This window comes from Podarcis tiliguerta, assembly GCF_965153285.1.
Source record: "Podarcis tiliguerta genome assembly, chromosome: 3".
In the NCBI taxonomy this organism is placed as follows: domain Eukaryota; kingdom Metazoa; phylum Chordata; class Lepidosauria; order Squamata; family Lacertidae; genus Podarcis; species Podarcis tiliguerta.
Genome location: NC_139536.1, coordinates 82979062 through 82995410, shown reverse-complemented (window position 1 = coordinate 82995410; position 16349 = coordinate 82979062). Strand labels below are relative to the sequence as shown.

At 41.4% G+C, this 16349-nt stretch overlaps 1 protein-coding gene across 9 annotated transcripts in view; it reads right to left on the bottom strand.

The window, feature by feature from the left end:
• COL9A1 (collagen type IX alpha 1 chain) overlaps positions 1-16349 on the bottom strand; it is a 96516-nt gene that overhangs the window by 28578 nt on the left and 51589 nt on the right. For all 9 annotated transcript variants that reach the window (XM_083431591.1, XM_083431592.1, XM_083431593.1 and 6 more), the window contains 16 exons: positions 14260-14283; positions 14005-14058; positions 13328-13381; positions 12171-12203; positions 12014-12070; positions 11675-11728; positions 11174-11227; positions 10662-10715; positions 9450-9503; positions 7412-7465; positions 6266-6319; positions 6089-6142; positions 4770-4823; positions 3695-3739; positions 3516-3569; positions 3354-3407 (listed from right to left, as the gene is read on the bottom strand). In XM_083431591.1, the coding sequence (XP_083287717.1) occupies positions 3354-3407; positions 3516-3569; positions 3695-3739; positions 4770-4823; positions 6089-6142; positions 6266-6319; positions 7412-7465; positions 9450-9503; positions 10662-10715; positions 11174-11227; positions 11675-11728; positions 12014-12070; positions 12171-12203; positions 13328-13381; positions 14005-14058; positions 14260-14283 (807 nt within the window). The remainder of the gene's footprint in view (positions 1-3353; positions 3408-3515; positions 3570-3694; positions 3740-4769; positions 4824-6088; positions 6143-6265; positions 6320-7411; positions 7466-9449; positions 9504-10661; positions 10716-11173; positions 11228-11674; positions 11729-12013; positions 12071-12170; positions 12204-13327; positions 13382-14004; positions 14059-14259; positions 14284-16349) is intronic.

The following is a 16349-nucleotide window of genomic DNA, read 5'->3' as shown; positions in this document are numbered from 1 at the left end:
CAGATCATAACAATTGGGAAGATAGTTCTATTGCTCCGAAGGAAGCTAGATCAAATTAAGTGAAAGTATAGCGGTTCAAGCGGTTGGCCAATCATGTTACCATGAACCAGGTACCGATCAAGTACTTGGTGAAAGTTGATAGTTCTGTTGATCAGGTTGTTGAGGAGATGCACGCAGACTAGGAGTCAAACTGCACTTTTTATAGGAATTTTGGGTTCAGAGGTACCAAGAGAACAAAGGAAATTATTTTTGTAAGATACCACAGCAGCTAGAATGATACAGTGGTACCTTGGGCTACAAACACCTCGGGTTACAAACACTTCGGGTTACAGACTCCGCTAACCCGGAAGTAGTACCTCGGGTTAAGAACTTTACCTCAGGATGAGAACAGAAATCGCACGGCGGCGGTGCAGCGGCAGCAGGAGGCCCCATTAGCTAAAGTGGCGCCTCAGGTTAAGAGCGATTTCAGGTTAAGAACGGACCTCCGGAACGAATTAAGTTCGTAACCAGAGGTACCACTGTATATGCCCAGGGATGGGATGGAAAGAAGCAGCAGTTCCAACTAAAGAAGATTGGCAACTAAAATTAATGAAAAACGCAGAAATGGTGAAACTTACTGGAAGAATAAGAAATCAAGAATGACGACTTTTTAATATAGAATGTGAACTTTTTACTAAACTTTGTAAGTACACTGAGTTTGGGGATGCTGGGAAAAGAAACACTTACCCTCCCTGCATGCTACACTCTTGAGAACTACTTAATTTAAGAAAAGCAAGAGAAATAGCAGCCTATCATGCATTAAGCATGATGTGCAGTTTGACCCTAAGGCTACAATCCTAGGCGCTCTTCTCTGGGAGTAAGAAGCTCCATTGACCATAATGGGACTTGCTTCTAAGTTAACCATACTGGGCTGAATGGCTGTAAACTTATAGTAGTTTAGTTACTTGTGAGTGGGCCCCATTGAAATGAAGTCTAGCTTCCAAGTAAGTGCAGTGGTACCTTGGGTTAAGAACTTAATTCGTTCTGGAGGTCCGTTCTTAACCTGAAACTGTTCTTAACCTGAGGTACCACTTTAGCTAATGGGGCCTCCCACTGCCGCTGTGCCACCGAAGCGCGATTTCTGTTCTCATCCTGAAGCAAAGTCCTTAACCCGAGGTACTATTTCTGGGTTAGCGGAGTCTGTAACCTGAAGCATCTGTAACCTGAGGTAGCACTGTATGGTTAAGAACGATTTGTAAATTTATAGATATAACGAAACAATCGGTGTAAACTAATGTGTAAAGCAGTGTTTCCCCCACGTTTCTCATTGAAAGCATGATTTATAGAATGTTTTGCACATCTATCAGCTTATGCAAACCATTATTAGTTTACAGAAATCTAGCAGATGTCATGCTGGTCACTAGAACTAGAACTTTCAGAGTCTAATCTGAACTGCTTCCAGAGATTGCAGTGGGGATGGTTAATAATTAACACAGTATGGTAGCTCCGGTTTCTATGCACTGCTGATTTTATAAACCCTTAGTTGCATTTTACAGGATTAAAAACATAGTTTAGAAGATTATCTTGCATTATCCGGTTAAGGAACTACCCTGTTCTTTATTAACCAAGAGCTGTCCAAAAACATTCAGCACGGCATCAGTTTAGAGAAAGGAATTTGGGAAATAGCCAAACAAGTTCTGCTCAAAGTCACCAAGAGTTTGCAATTTTTGCAAATAAAGTGTTTTTCGGGGGGGGGGGGGGGATATGAAATTATTGTGTCACTAGCCAGAGCTGAAAGATAAAGCAAAGGAATAATCCCTTGACTTTGGTAGTTATTACTCTATGCAACTCAGTTTTGCATGGAGCACAACGGTTTTCAGAAAGATGGCAAGCAGTATTCCCCAAATCCACTGCCACATTTTCAGTGTTCTGTGTTCAGGAATAGTGCACTGTCTCCTTAAGTATACTTCACTTTTGATCCCCCATTGCCTTTCTTCATTTGGGTAAGAAGAATCCCTGCTGCAAGCCTGTATTAACAGTCCCGGCAGGGAGGATTATATAACACCATTTAGTGAACCTGTGATGTTACTAGCACATATTCCAGAAAGTGGGTTTCATTAGAACACTTGCATACTAGGTTTGAAATTGTGCCTGTGTATTGGTCTATGTGGTTTCCAAAGAAATGTATCTCACCCTTTGTGTTTAGTGTAGATCAAGTATCTTCAACCTTTTCAGGCCCAGAACCCACTTTTAACCCAAACATGCATTTGAGGACCCATTTCTTAATCTTGTACCATACATTTGCATGGTAGAGGTGCTCCTGTTTTGACCTACCTTGGATCAAGCCATGGCCCACAAGTATGGACGTGATACTAGAGGGGGAGGGCCTTATATATAGGGGCTGATGATTCTCATGTGATATGCTAGATTGATATATAACCAGGTGTAAAATGCACTTCCACGTTGATGAGAGATATTTCAGGTAATGTCTGAATGTAAGATTATGGATGGTATTGATTAATGGATATTCATGAGTGTTTACAATAATGCATGAGATAGACATAACATTCTTAAATTAGATAAATGAGCTAATAATGCATATTTAAAAGTCGTATGGTATATAATATTATGTACAATAAACAGTTATGTATTATGTAAAATTATAGGTACTAGTATATTCAAAGATATTCATGGGGTAAATGATTAATGTATAATTAAACATATATGTATTATGTCCAATATATAGGATAATGTCTATATTATTATTCCATGGGGTAATAAAATATAAAAGGGGCACCCTACTTCTCTGTCTAACACAGTAGGTGGCAGCACCAAACATTTTGAATGAAGTCTGGACACAGTGGTGTAGCTGAGAGGTTGACTCTTAGTTGACCCTTAGGTTGACCTAGGGACTGGTTCTTGAGAGGGTTCCAATTATGTCATAAACAATGGCTAAGACCTCATGCAGTGCAGCTGAAATTCATCCTCAGTTCACAACAGAAGAACCAAAAAGAATCCCACAACTTGTGGCATAGTGTGCAAGGGTCTTCAGTCCCTCTAGGGACCATGAAAGCTCTGCATGACGTGGATCTGTAGACTAGTGTTCAGCTTATCATATATAATTCTACTTACATGTTTCATGGTTTTGGCTGGAGTGTTTAACTCACTAAGGAATATCGAGCTGAGTTTATTTGCATTATGACTCGGCAAATGTGCACAGCTAATTTGGGACTGGAAGAAATTGATGTGAAAGCTAAAAGAGTTTACGTCACAGGCAAATAACACAAGCAGCTTTTGTGCAGACCTTGTCTCCTGCATCATTGGCCTATAACTGAAATCTCAGAACCTGAAGATAGAGCAGAACAAGTACTTACCGATGGGCCTCTGGGTCCGATGGGCCCTTTTTCTCCCTGTGGCCCCTGTTCTCCCTGTTTAACATGAACACAAGAATAGAACGTGCTTTAAAACTGATTCTGCACAAAATGCGCAAGTGTTAGTAAAAAATAAAATGAAACTGGAGAAAGAAAGGAGCTTACAGGTTTACCCGAATTCCCCATCAAGCCAGGTATCCCGGGAGGACCTGCATTTCCCTGTTGGGAGACAAAGAGAATTAGCCACGTCACAATAGGTGCCACTATCTTGGAGAAAGAGTGGAATAATAATTAAAAAATACACCTGGAGTCTTTCCCAGATTGTCTAGAATACCGTACTTTACCTGTGGTCCAGCAACACCTTTTGCTCCGGGAGACCCTGGTAAACCCTAAAACAAAACAAAGAAAACACATTGCCTTAAAATGTTTGTAATGTTCTATGTACTTAAAAGGTGCAAATATTCCTTGCTCCCTCGGGCAATTATGGTCTGTATTGGAGGAGTGTCTCCCGTAGTGTTGGGAACTGTTTCTTTTTGCCAAGCTATGTCACCAAGTGAATTATATTGGACTTTTTACAAGCATGTCTCAACGGAGCCAAAATCCATTAAAAAAACCACCCCAAACTAGTGCCAACATAATTAACCTTCTCCCTCCAAAGGACATGGAATACTCTTTAAGCACATGCTTAAGTTGGTTCCTAAAAGCATGCTATGAAAACACATTGATTTTCATACCAGAGGCCAGTTTTCAGCAACAGCGACTATCTGATTTGATTGATCTATTGGTTTTCTTATGGTTTCATCCCACCTTAGGAATATAGTGAGGCACAAGGAATTGGAATGAGAGCAAGAGATTGTGGTTAAGTGGTCTTCTGAATAAAGAAAATAATAAATTTTGATAGTAGTACATGCAACTAATCTATGCTATACATTACAAAAGATGTAGGAAAACTTCAGGAGCCAAACAGTCTTTGACATGCACTTCAGCACAGCCATAATATGCTTACAGGAATGATGTCATCATGTTGCATAGATGCACTAGAATTAGTTGTCTCTGGGTGGAGCAGTGGGGGACAGCATGGCGGGGCTGCACCTTGGTGAAATGGTGAGGAAGTGGGCGTGTTCTATTCTCTTAAAGAGAGACATCAACATTTTTATCTAGCTTCCTAGCTTGGGTGCCCTCTAAAGCTTCTATGACAATCCTGGAACCTACCCTTTCCGTATGCAAGTAACACAAACAGGATCATCCCAGTAAAACTGAATCATGCTACCAACACCCTAATTTTTAAAGGCTCCACTCCTCATGGTTTCCCCCAGCCTCTCACTATTCCTGTCATTACAGAAAATGAAGGCTTAATAAGCTTCAGTCTGGATTGGAAATTTAACTATGTTTTACATTTAAAGTGCACAGAATACTTACTGGCAGTCCCTGAACTCCTATATCACCTGGAGGGCCTGGTTTTCCTGGTTCGCCCTGGAAGGAAATGTTTGCATCAATCAAATGAAAACCGTTGTAGTACAAACTGTCTGCTTGTTTGCTATTCAGAAAAAAGCCCAAATGAACAAGTTAGTATCTTTTTAAAAAAAAAAATACTGTGGCATCCTTTTCCAAACTGCTAACTTATGGGAATGTAATATCACTGTTGTTCACAACTTGATAGTACTTGGGAGTTAACCCAAAGACTCAGCCGGCCAGTATGGGTGCACAAAAGAGGCAAATAAGGTTTGCTCTCTGCTTACACCCACAGATAATGCTAGGTGCAACTTGAGTGAATGTCGTGTTCTTCATGAAGATGCAGTAGGAGCAGAAGGAGACTGGCTCACCATTGACAAAAGTGGCTCATTCATATCATTTAACTAGTACACTTCTGCTTTCTGCATGTCCCACCTCTTTAAGTGGAGATCTGACTGGTTTGGCATCTTGAACAGCATCAACATCTGGGGCTCACTAAGGACATGGCTCCCCGTGAGGCAGCCCTGCGTGCAAACCCCAAAGACTGGAGAGCTACCATGTCCAATCAAGGGGAGAAAATTGGGCATTTCAATATGAAGGGAAATGAATGTTAGCAATGAATTACCTTAATTAAATGGGAAATAAATGGGGGGGGGGTTTAATTGGTGGAGGCATATATGTGAAGGATTCCTTTCATGAATGTGTGACACAAGTGGTAATTTGGCATTTGACTGCTCCATTAGAACATAAGGAGGTAGCTGCTGGTTAGACCAAAGTGCCAGAACAAAGGACACTCCCTTAAACTTGGTGGTCCTAGCTGAGCACAGTCTGCAGTACAGCTCTCAGCTTCCCTGGCCAATGGCCATGTCTGCTAGGTCTGATGGGAGTTAGCAGTTCACCAACAATGGTAGGGCCAAAGGTTCGCCACACCTCTCACAGAAGTTCCACTTAGCTATCATCATGGCGCCCACTGGCATGGGAGGAGGGGCTTCCATTGGCAGAGCTGGTATAGGGAAGGTGGGAGGAGTTGTGGGCGGGATCAAGAGACACCGTATTAGGAGCAACTTGATGGGGCAGACTCTTATTCTTTGGAGACACCAGTCACCGTTATCTGAATATGCAGGATCCATAGAGATAATATCGCTAATCATAACTAATAATTCTGTTTTCTATCAGTTCAGCTAATCTGCACTGATTCTCTGTGATTTTCGCTCCTAATCCACACAATATGGAAGTGAGCAGTTCGTTTCAAAAATATAAATTAAACAGCACGATGAATTAAGTACCTTTGCTCCTGGCATGGCAGGGATCCCTTCACGGCCATCAACTCCCGGTAAGCCCTTGAGAAAGAAGTAAAATCTTGTGTAACACGTTGCCGTTATGTAAATCACACTTGTTTCATAATACATGATAGCAATGTAAATTACAAACGCTACGATTAATAATAATCACACTATACGTACACTTTCTCCTTTAGGCCCAGGAAGACCACTAATTCCTCTAACACCTTCAGGACCCTAAGAAAAAGGAAGAAAATTAAAGCATATTGAACATTATAGTCATATTAAGGGACACACACTTGAATGAAGCAAGGTGAATGCCTCCTCTTGAATAACTTAAGTCAAGTGTATTAGTATTAAACTACCTTATTCCCATTTTATTTTAATGTTCGTGCACACAATGGGGCAATTCACATGTAATGCTACGTGGTCAAGGGCACCCCTTCCTCTCTCCACTTGGAAGAGGAATTCATTTGTGCTTGGGGATAGCTCAGTCAGTAGAGCACAAGAGTCTTTATCCCAGAGTCATGGGTTCAAGCCCAACATTGGGTAAATGATTCCAGCATTGCAGGCAATTGGAACAGATGATCCTTCTGGTCCCTTCCAACTCTACAATTTTATTGTTCCCTTTCCATGATTCCAGAAACTGTGGTTGAAAATAAATTCTACTTTATTAAAACAAACTCATTTCCTAACCCATGGCTTGAAGCTGAGTTGTTTTGCAACCGAGTTCATTTTACACCACAATTTCTGCTTCACATCTAACAAGCCAGAAATCATAGAAAGTGAAACTGAATCGCAGTTTACACCTCTTTCCAGTGGCATGGGAGGAGGGGAGAATGGGAAGTGTTCGAGCCAAAGGCCCAAGGTCAGGCTCGCATTGTATGGAAACAAGGCCCTTAGTTATCTAGTCATCACCTGCTTGGACTACTGCAATGCACTCTATGGTGGGCTACCTTTGAAGGTGACCCGGAAACTGCAATTAATCCAGAATGCGGCAGCTAAGACTGGTGACTGGGAGTGGCTGCCAAGACCATATAACACAGGTCCTGAAAAATCTACATTATCTCACAGTATGTTTCCGAGCACAATTCAAAGTGTTGGTGCTGACCTTTACATCCCTAAAAAGCCTCAGCCCACTATATCTGAAGGAGCATCTCCACCCCCATCCTTCAGCCTGGACACTGAGGTCCAGCTCTGATGGCCTTCTAGCAGTTCCCTCACTGCGAGAAGTGAGGTTACAGGGAACCAGGCAGAGGGCCTGGTAGTTTTGTGGTATCAATGGTACATTTTTAGTTAGTCATCCACTGGAACTCAATAAGAACTCACTCTTTCGCCTTTGGGGCCTGCCTCTCCCAATGAACCTCTTTGTCCTTGATCGCCCTGCAAAGAAATGTTAAGCACATTAACTGGCAATTCCTTGTCATAATTAAATAAAAGTTATGTGAACGATGATGGCTAAAGGCAAGGTAAATTCCCATGTTTCTAAAGAGTTACTGTAACTGCATATTATGATGTAAGCCTCAAGATAACAGGTCAAGAAGGGCCATTTCTTAGACAAGGGTGAATTGATTGTGTGTCATTGTCCCTCATTCTTGGACGACGGGGAAATATCAAAGCCAAGCCAATCTTTAGCTTACTGTAAATCCCAAAAGCTTATAAATGCATTCGGGGGAAGCACATCTATATATATAAAAGACTTCCTCAGGGAAACTTGCCAGCCACTAAACCTTTTGTTCTTTGGGAGCCTTTTTATTTGAGTAGCTATTTCAGCATGTTTGATAACTGTTTCTGGTTTTATGGCACTCTACTAGATTTTATTAGTTTTTATGGCTGTAGTTTCTGTGCTTATATATTTGTTTTGTATACTATTTTACTGTTACTTTTTAAATTATAGATTGCATACCGCCGTGGGAGTTTTACATTGAAAGACAGCCTAGAAATCATTCAGACAGACAGAAAGTAGGGCTTTGAAATTCTGGTCTTCTTTAGCTATGTGTCAATTGCTTCAGGAGTTTTACTGCACCCTCAGTAAGGATTTCCTAGGTGAAATAGGGCTCATAATTTAAAACACAACTGAAACAATAAGCCGGTCATGAAATGGTTACGTTTACATGTGAAGACATAAAAGACAATGGTATCTTATTTTATACAAAATATCCATCATCATTTTATACTTATGCATCACAAACATAAACACCTCATTTAAGGTACTCCCAATGTCTCATACTACTGAAAACTCATTCCTGCTATCTTCTTGAAGAACAGAGAAAATTGAATTTGATGTTTCCACATGGACTGTATGAAAATCCCATGTGGGAATAACTAACTTTATAAAAGATGGCCCCAATTTAAGATCACGAGGGGCTCTGGCTGACCTCACTTCTCCCACTCTGTTTCTGTGTGAGACACTATTCTGAGAGTACCTCTGGACTGGAAGGAGGTGAGACAAGTATAATGACATGCAGAGGTACAGCAGGCAATCCTCCTCTGGGAGTGGGAAATTCTGTTTTATCTCTGCATCAACCCAGGAATGTAGGCAGCTTCCTTATACAGTGGTACCTCTGTTTTCGAATGCAATCCGTTCCGGAAAACCATTTTGAGTTCTGGAACGTTCAAAAACCAAAAACCCAAAAGCCGACAGCTAGGCCTCAGGATCTTGCACTAAGCGGAAGCCGTGAGGCATTTTCAACTTCTGAGGCGCATTCAAAAACCGAAGCATTTACTTCTGGGTTTACAGTGTTTGAAAACCGAAATGTCTGTCAAAGGAGACGTTCGGAAATGAGGTACCACTGTACTGAGTCGGACAATTGGTCCATCCAGCTCACCACTGCGACAGTGATGAGGAGCAACTCTCCTCATCACTCAGGCAGTGAGTCGACCCAAGCCCTACCTGGAAATGCCAGGGTTTGAACCTGGAACTCCCTGCATACAAAGCATGTGATCTACCAATGTGCCACAATCCCTCCCATCAGGAATAACTGAATGATCCAATTAGCTATACTGAACAGTCAGCACAACAACAGCTCATTCCCAGCAGAGGCTGGTAGCAAAGAGGAAAAGAAAAAAGCAATGAATCGTGCAGCGACAGAGTATGCAGCCACCTCTGTGGGCGAGTAATACTTTGGTATCCTGACAATCTTTACATTATTTAATATATTTATTATTACAGGCCAGCCAATTCCACCACACACGCCAAACTCATGTGCCTGAGAACAAGAGATTGAGATTTACTGTATGTAGGTTTTTTTAAAAGAATGAAAACTGAGATAGGCACTCCTGAAATGTGAATGCCAGAGTAGCCGCCCTAATGTGCTTAATTGTGAATCCTCCTTTGAGGTCTTGCTGATAAGACAAAGAAACTTACCGGGGGCCCAGGAAGACCCCGGGGACCAGGATCACCATCAAGACCACGAGCACCCTACAGTAAAAACAAACAAACAAAGGATTATTAAGATATAAAAGCTTTTAAAATATTCTGCACACACATGTATTTTCTATTGAGGCTAAGGGGGCAGACAGCAGCTTCACACTTGCCATTATTTCGTTGCAACCCTCAATTCTTTACACCTGAGGTCAAGAGCTGGAATGACCACCAAGGATTTGTTATGCAGTTGTTACTGTGGAACTATACTCCACTGGCCTTTATAAAGAGGTTCCACAACATATGGGTCTTCCTTCATGCTGTGATCCATCGCATGAAAGCTTGTCATGATGCCAGCGATCTACCTCCATCAGATCTAGCAACATATGTGATTTCAAAATTCAGAGATTACCAATGCAACCTGGGAGTTAACCACGGAAAAGTGGTAATCATGCTGCAAAATAAAGTCGGCATCAAAATCACACTGAACCTTTGTGCCTCTGTTGGATCATGCTGGGCAGCAATTGATCCGTTCCTCTGAATATATTCCACTGCAGGTCATTTCGCTCTTCAACTATTTCTCAATGCCCTGCACGTAACATATGAGTGTGCTATTCTACAGAATTATAGTGAATTGAACCAAAATAGGTTGTCCTTTATGGAACTGCTGCAAGAATGCTTTACAGATGAGACAATTGCAAGCAAAAAGAAACAGCAATAGTAGAAGAGAATATGTAATGTAATCAAGAAGCGGTACCTCGGAAAAAGCCTTTATATACACATTTAATCTGATGTAGCAACATGAGTAAATGGGAAGGGTAATAGTAAATAGCAATTCTGGTGAGTCAATAAAATAAGTACGCTGGCTATAATAATAGTGTTTCATTCTTGGTCAATAAAAGATTCAAAGTATTCAAGGTGAGCCTTGATGAACACCTCTGAAAATCAGAAAGGTAAATTTGGTTTTCTGAAAATGAGATCCACGTGTGCCAGAGAGTTGACAGCCTAAAGAGGAGCACCACATATGGACAATAAGCTATTCTGCTTTCCATTTCTAAAGATAGATTCTTGGTCCACCTAGTTTACTGGGGGTTGACAGGAGTCTTCTCCCACAGTACCAGGCAGTAGCAGACAGTGTTGTGGGGTAGCACCCCTGTGCTTTAAAATGATAAAGTTATCATTTAAAATGATAAAGGTATCGTTGCTATTACTTACCTTGTCACCTTTGGGTCCCATTATGCCAGTTATACCTCTTAACCCTTGAGGTCCCTGAAATGCAAAATTTATTGTAAGTATGCAGTTTTGCGCAGCTGAATTATCCTGTATATGCAAATTTTCATACCATATTTCCTTGGATAATATACTTTTTCTTTTTTTAAAAGACCTTTTCAGATCTTGATTATAAGAAGCGCATCTCATTTTAGGCACGTAGATTTTAAAGATAGTTTACTTTTAATAAAATCAAGAATTAAAAAGCTCTAGCTACTGAACATTACGTAACAAAAACAGATGGGAAAGATCTAAACATATGATAATTTTAAAAAAAGGACAACATAGCTGTGATTTGCGTCATCTCAATGTGTCAGTTCACACCTGGTTTGAACAGCTGGAAATGAATCTTTTGCAGGTGGATTAAAGGAATAAATAGTACAATTTCTCACACCTGTACATAGCCATTAGAGATAACAGAATGCGAATAAAAAGCTAATTAAAAGGAAATACTTTACTGGTGGGCCTTGAGTGCCAACATCACCTACTCCTCCTTGTTCACCTTCCTCGCCCTAAATAAGTACAAATAATAACAAATTAGTTTATAGAACATTCTAACACCTAATCATGTACTCAGATGTAAGTCGAACTGAAATCAATTGGGCTTACTCCCATGTAAATGAGGTCAGGATTGTGGCCTCAGCCTGTAAGAGAGGGTGTGCACTATTTATTAACGTTATTGATCAGTGTGTTCTTGCAACTCATATGGCCTACGTGCAGTACACAAAACATATTTTACGCAGAAGGGAAGTCCATGCAGAAACTGCCTTATTGGAGAAGACATCAAAGCTGTTAGGGATTAAAACATAAAAAAGTGCTGTGGCAATAGTGGGTAAATAAATCTAAGAGGAAAGCTACTGTTCTTTTCGTTTGTTAAAAGCATAACAAAATTAAACATGATTCCTCTTTCAACCATTGGCTTTCCAAATCATTTTAACCTAGTATTCTATTTCATTTACCTTATGGCCTTGTTTTCCTGGTTCACCAGCCTCTCCTTTTACTCCTTTGTGACCCTAAAGCATAACAGCAAAGCCCTGTTTAATTAGTAGGTTTAAACAAGCACTATCTTTTAAAATTTTGATATGTACCAGGCTCCCACAAGATCCCTTCTCCCATGTATAGCAAAGCCTAAGGTGGTTAGCAGGTCCCCCCCAATCTTCTGAAGGTCTTTTCAGGGGGTACATGGGGGGCTTCAGAATGAGAGGAGGGGGAAAGAAAGATGGCTTCTGTGTGCTGCCTTCCATTTCTGCAACTCAATGTATTCAATATGCATCCACAATTACAACATATTCTCTTACCTTCATGCCCATTAGCCCAGCATATCCTGACCGGCCAGGTGGACAAGAATTGGGACACTGGGAGTGGGGGAGAGAAAACCCAAAAGCTGAGTTAAGGATGAGAAACTATTATAGAAAAGCATTTTTTTCATCCAAAAAGGTAAAATAAATATCTTACCAGTGGATCTCCATCACGAAGTCCAACTGTTCCCTGGAGATTTAATAGAACAGTTTTTGTTTTTAAAGGCATAGCATAACAGGAAAATGAACAAAAGGCAGATTCAACACAGTCCCCAACTTTCTGATTTCAGCAATCCACATTGTTCCCCTGCCCCCCAAAGCCATCTGTATTTTCTGCTAAAGATGTGAAGAAGAGTAATAAATGGGTGGGTAGGTGGGTGGCTAGGTAGACAGACATTTGTACACATTCATACACAATCTCTCTTTTTAAAAGCTATGGGTTGTATGCCAAAATGCACCACATTTCAGCAAGGTGGGTCCTCACTGGGTGTTTAATTCATTCATTTGTTAAGGGACATTCTGCAACCTCTTTCTCAAAGGAGAATATGCACTTGGAATGCAACCTTGTAAAAGAGCTCAACCTATCTATTTAGCTATTTACTTTGCCTTGCCGTGTAGATGGGTAACCAAACATAAAGGTGAACTGATTAAAAGGAATGGATTTCATATGGACTGTTACCTGACTGAGATTGCAAGCAGACCTGTCAATCTACCCTGTTACCTATACAAAGAGCATAGTACAGGCAACGTCAGATTTACACACGTTCAACTGATGTGCAACCATGTATCACAGTGACCTGGAATTGGCTGGAAAAGGGACAGAGTGGGACGGAACGAGCTTATGCATGCTCCGCTGATGTGCGGGGTGGGGGTGGGGAGATCAGGAACATAACCCCCGCACAAATAGGCCGTTATCTGTATATCCTCCAACACTGCTAGAGAACAAGTCACAACTTAGAAGGGGGCCGGGTGGATGTTGAGACCTCCCTAAAATCTTGTGAAATGGCTCATCAAACTCTAAGGGTGTATTCTCTGGTGAAGCAGGGCATCTTCTGTACCAGAAACAGTGCATGATCCCAGACCTTGCCACCTGCTTCCACCAGCATAAATGGAAACACATACGAAAAGAAGTACTCCTTTACTGAGAAGGCTTTGAAATTCAGTACCGTACCAGGTCAACTGTGGCCACTGGAGGGAATGTCACAACAAAGTAATGCTACTTCTAACCCACAGAAACATCCCCCTACACTTCGAAAGAGTTGGGGAAACAGACATTTTAATAAATCTATAATAAAATGAGTATCTCGAACTTACCATGGGGCCGGGGGGGCCTGGCACTCCAGGAGGGCCTCTCTTTCCAGGATCACCCTAAATAGTTTGAAGGTGGCACAAGTGTATATCAGTGACCTGCATAACTGATATCTGTTCTGGCCTTATTGTAAATAAGGCTGTAGAATCGCAGAGGAGACCATTTACACTGATGTTAAGTTCAGAGTTCTGGAACACTCGTAGGTTCACAGAATATAAAAGTAGTTTTACATGACAGGAGGAACAGAGGCTACAGCAATCTATATCCCTTGTTTCGTCCATAAAAGAAATACATCGCAAAGATATGGGATGGTGATTTCTATTACTGAAGTGCTCAGAGATGATAGCAGCTATTAAATAACTAAAGATGCCTCATGCTCGATTCACCATCACTAAAGCCCCTATTACATACAAAACCACTCAGAATCTTGAAAAGTAACCACCATGCAGTTAAACCTCTGCATGGAAATCCATTTGCGTGCCCAGTCGCATACATCATTTGGGACGTTTTTCACCATGCTATCCAGCCCTTATTTCAAGGTAAACGTGGTTAGCCTTCATGTGCCAGACATTGTTGGGAAACATCGTTCCTAAACATGCATAATTAGTATGGGGAATTTAATTAGTTAACATGAAAATTTAGACCAGTGATTAAAAAAATATATGCAGTGATATATACTCACAGGTGGCCCAACTCTGCCCACTTCACCAGGAAGTCCTGCAATACCGGCAGGACCCTACATTTGAAAAAAACATTGATTTGATTAAACTCTTTATAAACAGCCACCCTTATCTAAGGGATAAATGGCTTTCTAAACAGAAGTACCAACTCAACCTTAAGAGGTTATTTTTTAAAAATATTACCAATAGACCTATTGCACTGAAGATAAAATGTATTATTTTATTATGCTACTGATAGTTGGTGAATATCTACTTACTAGAGATCCAGGAATACCTTTACCCTGAAAGGGAAAAAAATTAGCACATTTTAGTTTTTTAGTATATTCAGACTTCATGGCACTCCAACAATAAAATGAGAGAACAAATAACAAGATGGATTCCCCCCCCCCCCAAAAAACTGTTGAATAATGAAAGCATTATTTTTAGCTCTCTGGGTATTTGGGATGGATAGCAATTTCATGAAGTTTAAAGCTTACTACTTTCGTGGTAGGTGCTCCCTGTAATAGATCAATCATTATTTAGAGAACCTTTTTTTATTAAAAGAACAATTCAAGCCATTTTCTTTATAGATTAATCTAGGCTTAAAGGTACAACTTAACATTTCTAAAGCTCAATGCCGTTGCCATAACGATGCTAGAAAACAGAAGTGCACATGTTCTTTTCAAGTTTGCGGAGATGCATGGTTTCCAGAAGCTGGGTGAGGGAACCTATAGCACCTTTCTGCCAGCAGCAGGGAGGTGGCCCTGGGAAAGGAGCCCTGTGGTTGGCCCCGCCTCAAAGCACAAAGATGGGTGGTAGTGGGGCAACAGCCATGACAGGCAATGGTAGGGAGGTGGCAGTGCTGGAAACAACACAGCTCCAGTCACCCAGTACTCATTCAGCCTGGCGCTAGGAAGAGAAGCACTAGGTAAGGCAGCTGCAATTGTCCCTGCCTTCATTATCTTCTGGGGACTCGGGACCCTGTCCTGATGCTGGGGAGGATACATAGTGTTGGGTTGCATAGGCACTGGAGATAATTAAGTTGGTGTCCGTGGAAGTCATCAGGCCCTAACTGAGTGCCAGTGTACATCAGAACATTTTAAATGAGAAATCTCTCCTTTGGGTGACTGACGGTGAGGCCTACCTGGTGGCAGTGCAGGATATGCTAACATCACCCCCAAAGATCCCTAGGCTTGGATCTTTCCTAAAATGTCTCAATGTTATATTGCATTTCCACTGGTTTCTCTTTTTGTTATTCTGATTCCCCAAGTAATGAAATGCAGGGTGACTTTCTTCTATTCAGTCTGCTTAAATTAGCAGCTATCACAAGCTATTCCGTGCAATCATTCGCCACATGCTCTGCTAAATCGTTCCACTAGGAAACCGGCATCTGTAGGAACCTTCTCATCAGCCACCTTTAATTTTGCCTTCTATCAAACAACAGTAATTTGCTTTCATTATGAACAAACAGTACTGCACTCATGTTACTGCTGTCGGTAACATTTCTCTCACAGCAGTAGCATGCTTTCCTATTTATCCACAGCTCCATGTATCATTTATTTTGTTTAAAACAAACAAACAAAGGCTTGTAAGAAAGGCAGCAACGCCACCCTGAACACTTTTGAGCAAGTGTTCTTAGTGAATGTTCTCCTAACACTCACTAAGGTTATTTCGGTCCCTTTACCTTCTTTAAATACATACAATCCCCTTGTTTCATTCTATTGTTTTAATATTTGTTGGAAGCCATAGTGATTTTTTAGGCATATATATTTTAATTAGGGAGTAATCTGTTATGTAAATGGTATTAAATAGAACAGGGGGGGAAGTGGTGGAGGAAGGGGCGGGGCGCACTCCAGAGTCTGCCTGTCTCCTCCCACTGTAGTCACCCTACAGCTGGGGGGGGGGGAGGCAGTGGGTGGACCATGTGGGCAGAGCGGAGCCTGCACGTGCCCAAACCACCATGTCTCTCCTTGGAGAGACACAGTGGCTTGGGCACGCTACAGGCCCCGCAGTGAGTGCCACCTGGCATTTTGTCACACACACCCCAGAGGTGACACCGGGGGTGGCTTACAGCCACCACACCCCCCTTCCTCCACCCCTGGAAAGAAACAGAAGTCATAAGAAGTTACAGGGTTCTGGATTCAATTTTTGCAGTTTCTGAAGGCCAAAATAAACATGATGTTTCAGTGTGTTATTGTTAATGCAGTGTCTGCACCTATTGTTATGCAAATAGTTGCTGCATGGGACCCCAAGCAGGATCAGTACTGTGGCACGTAGGGAAGTTGACTTTAACCTTTCCTTTGCCGCAATTCCAAAGAAAGACGAACATATTTGAAATGGGAGGAACACTGCCATTGGTTTGCACAAT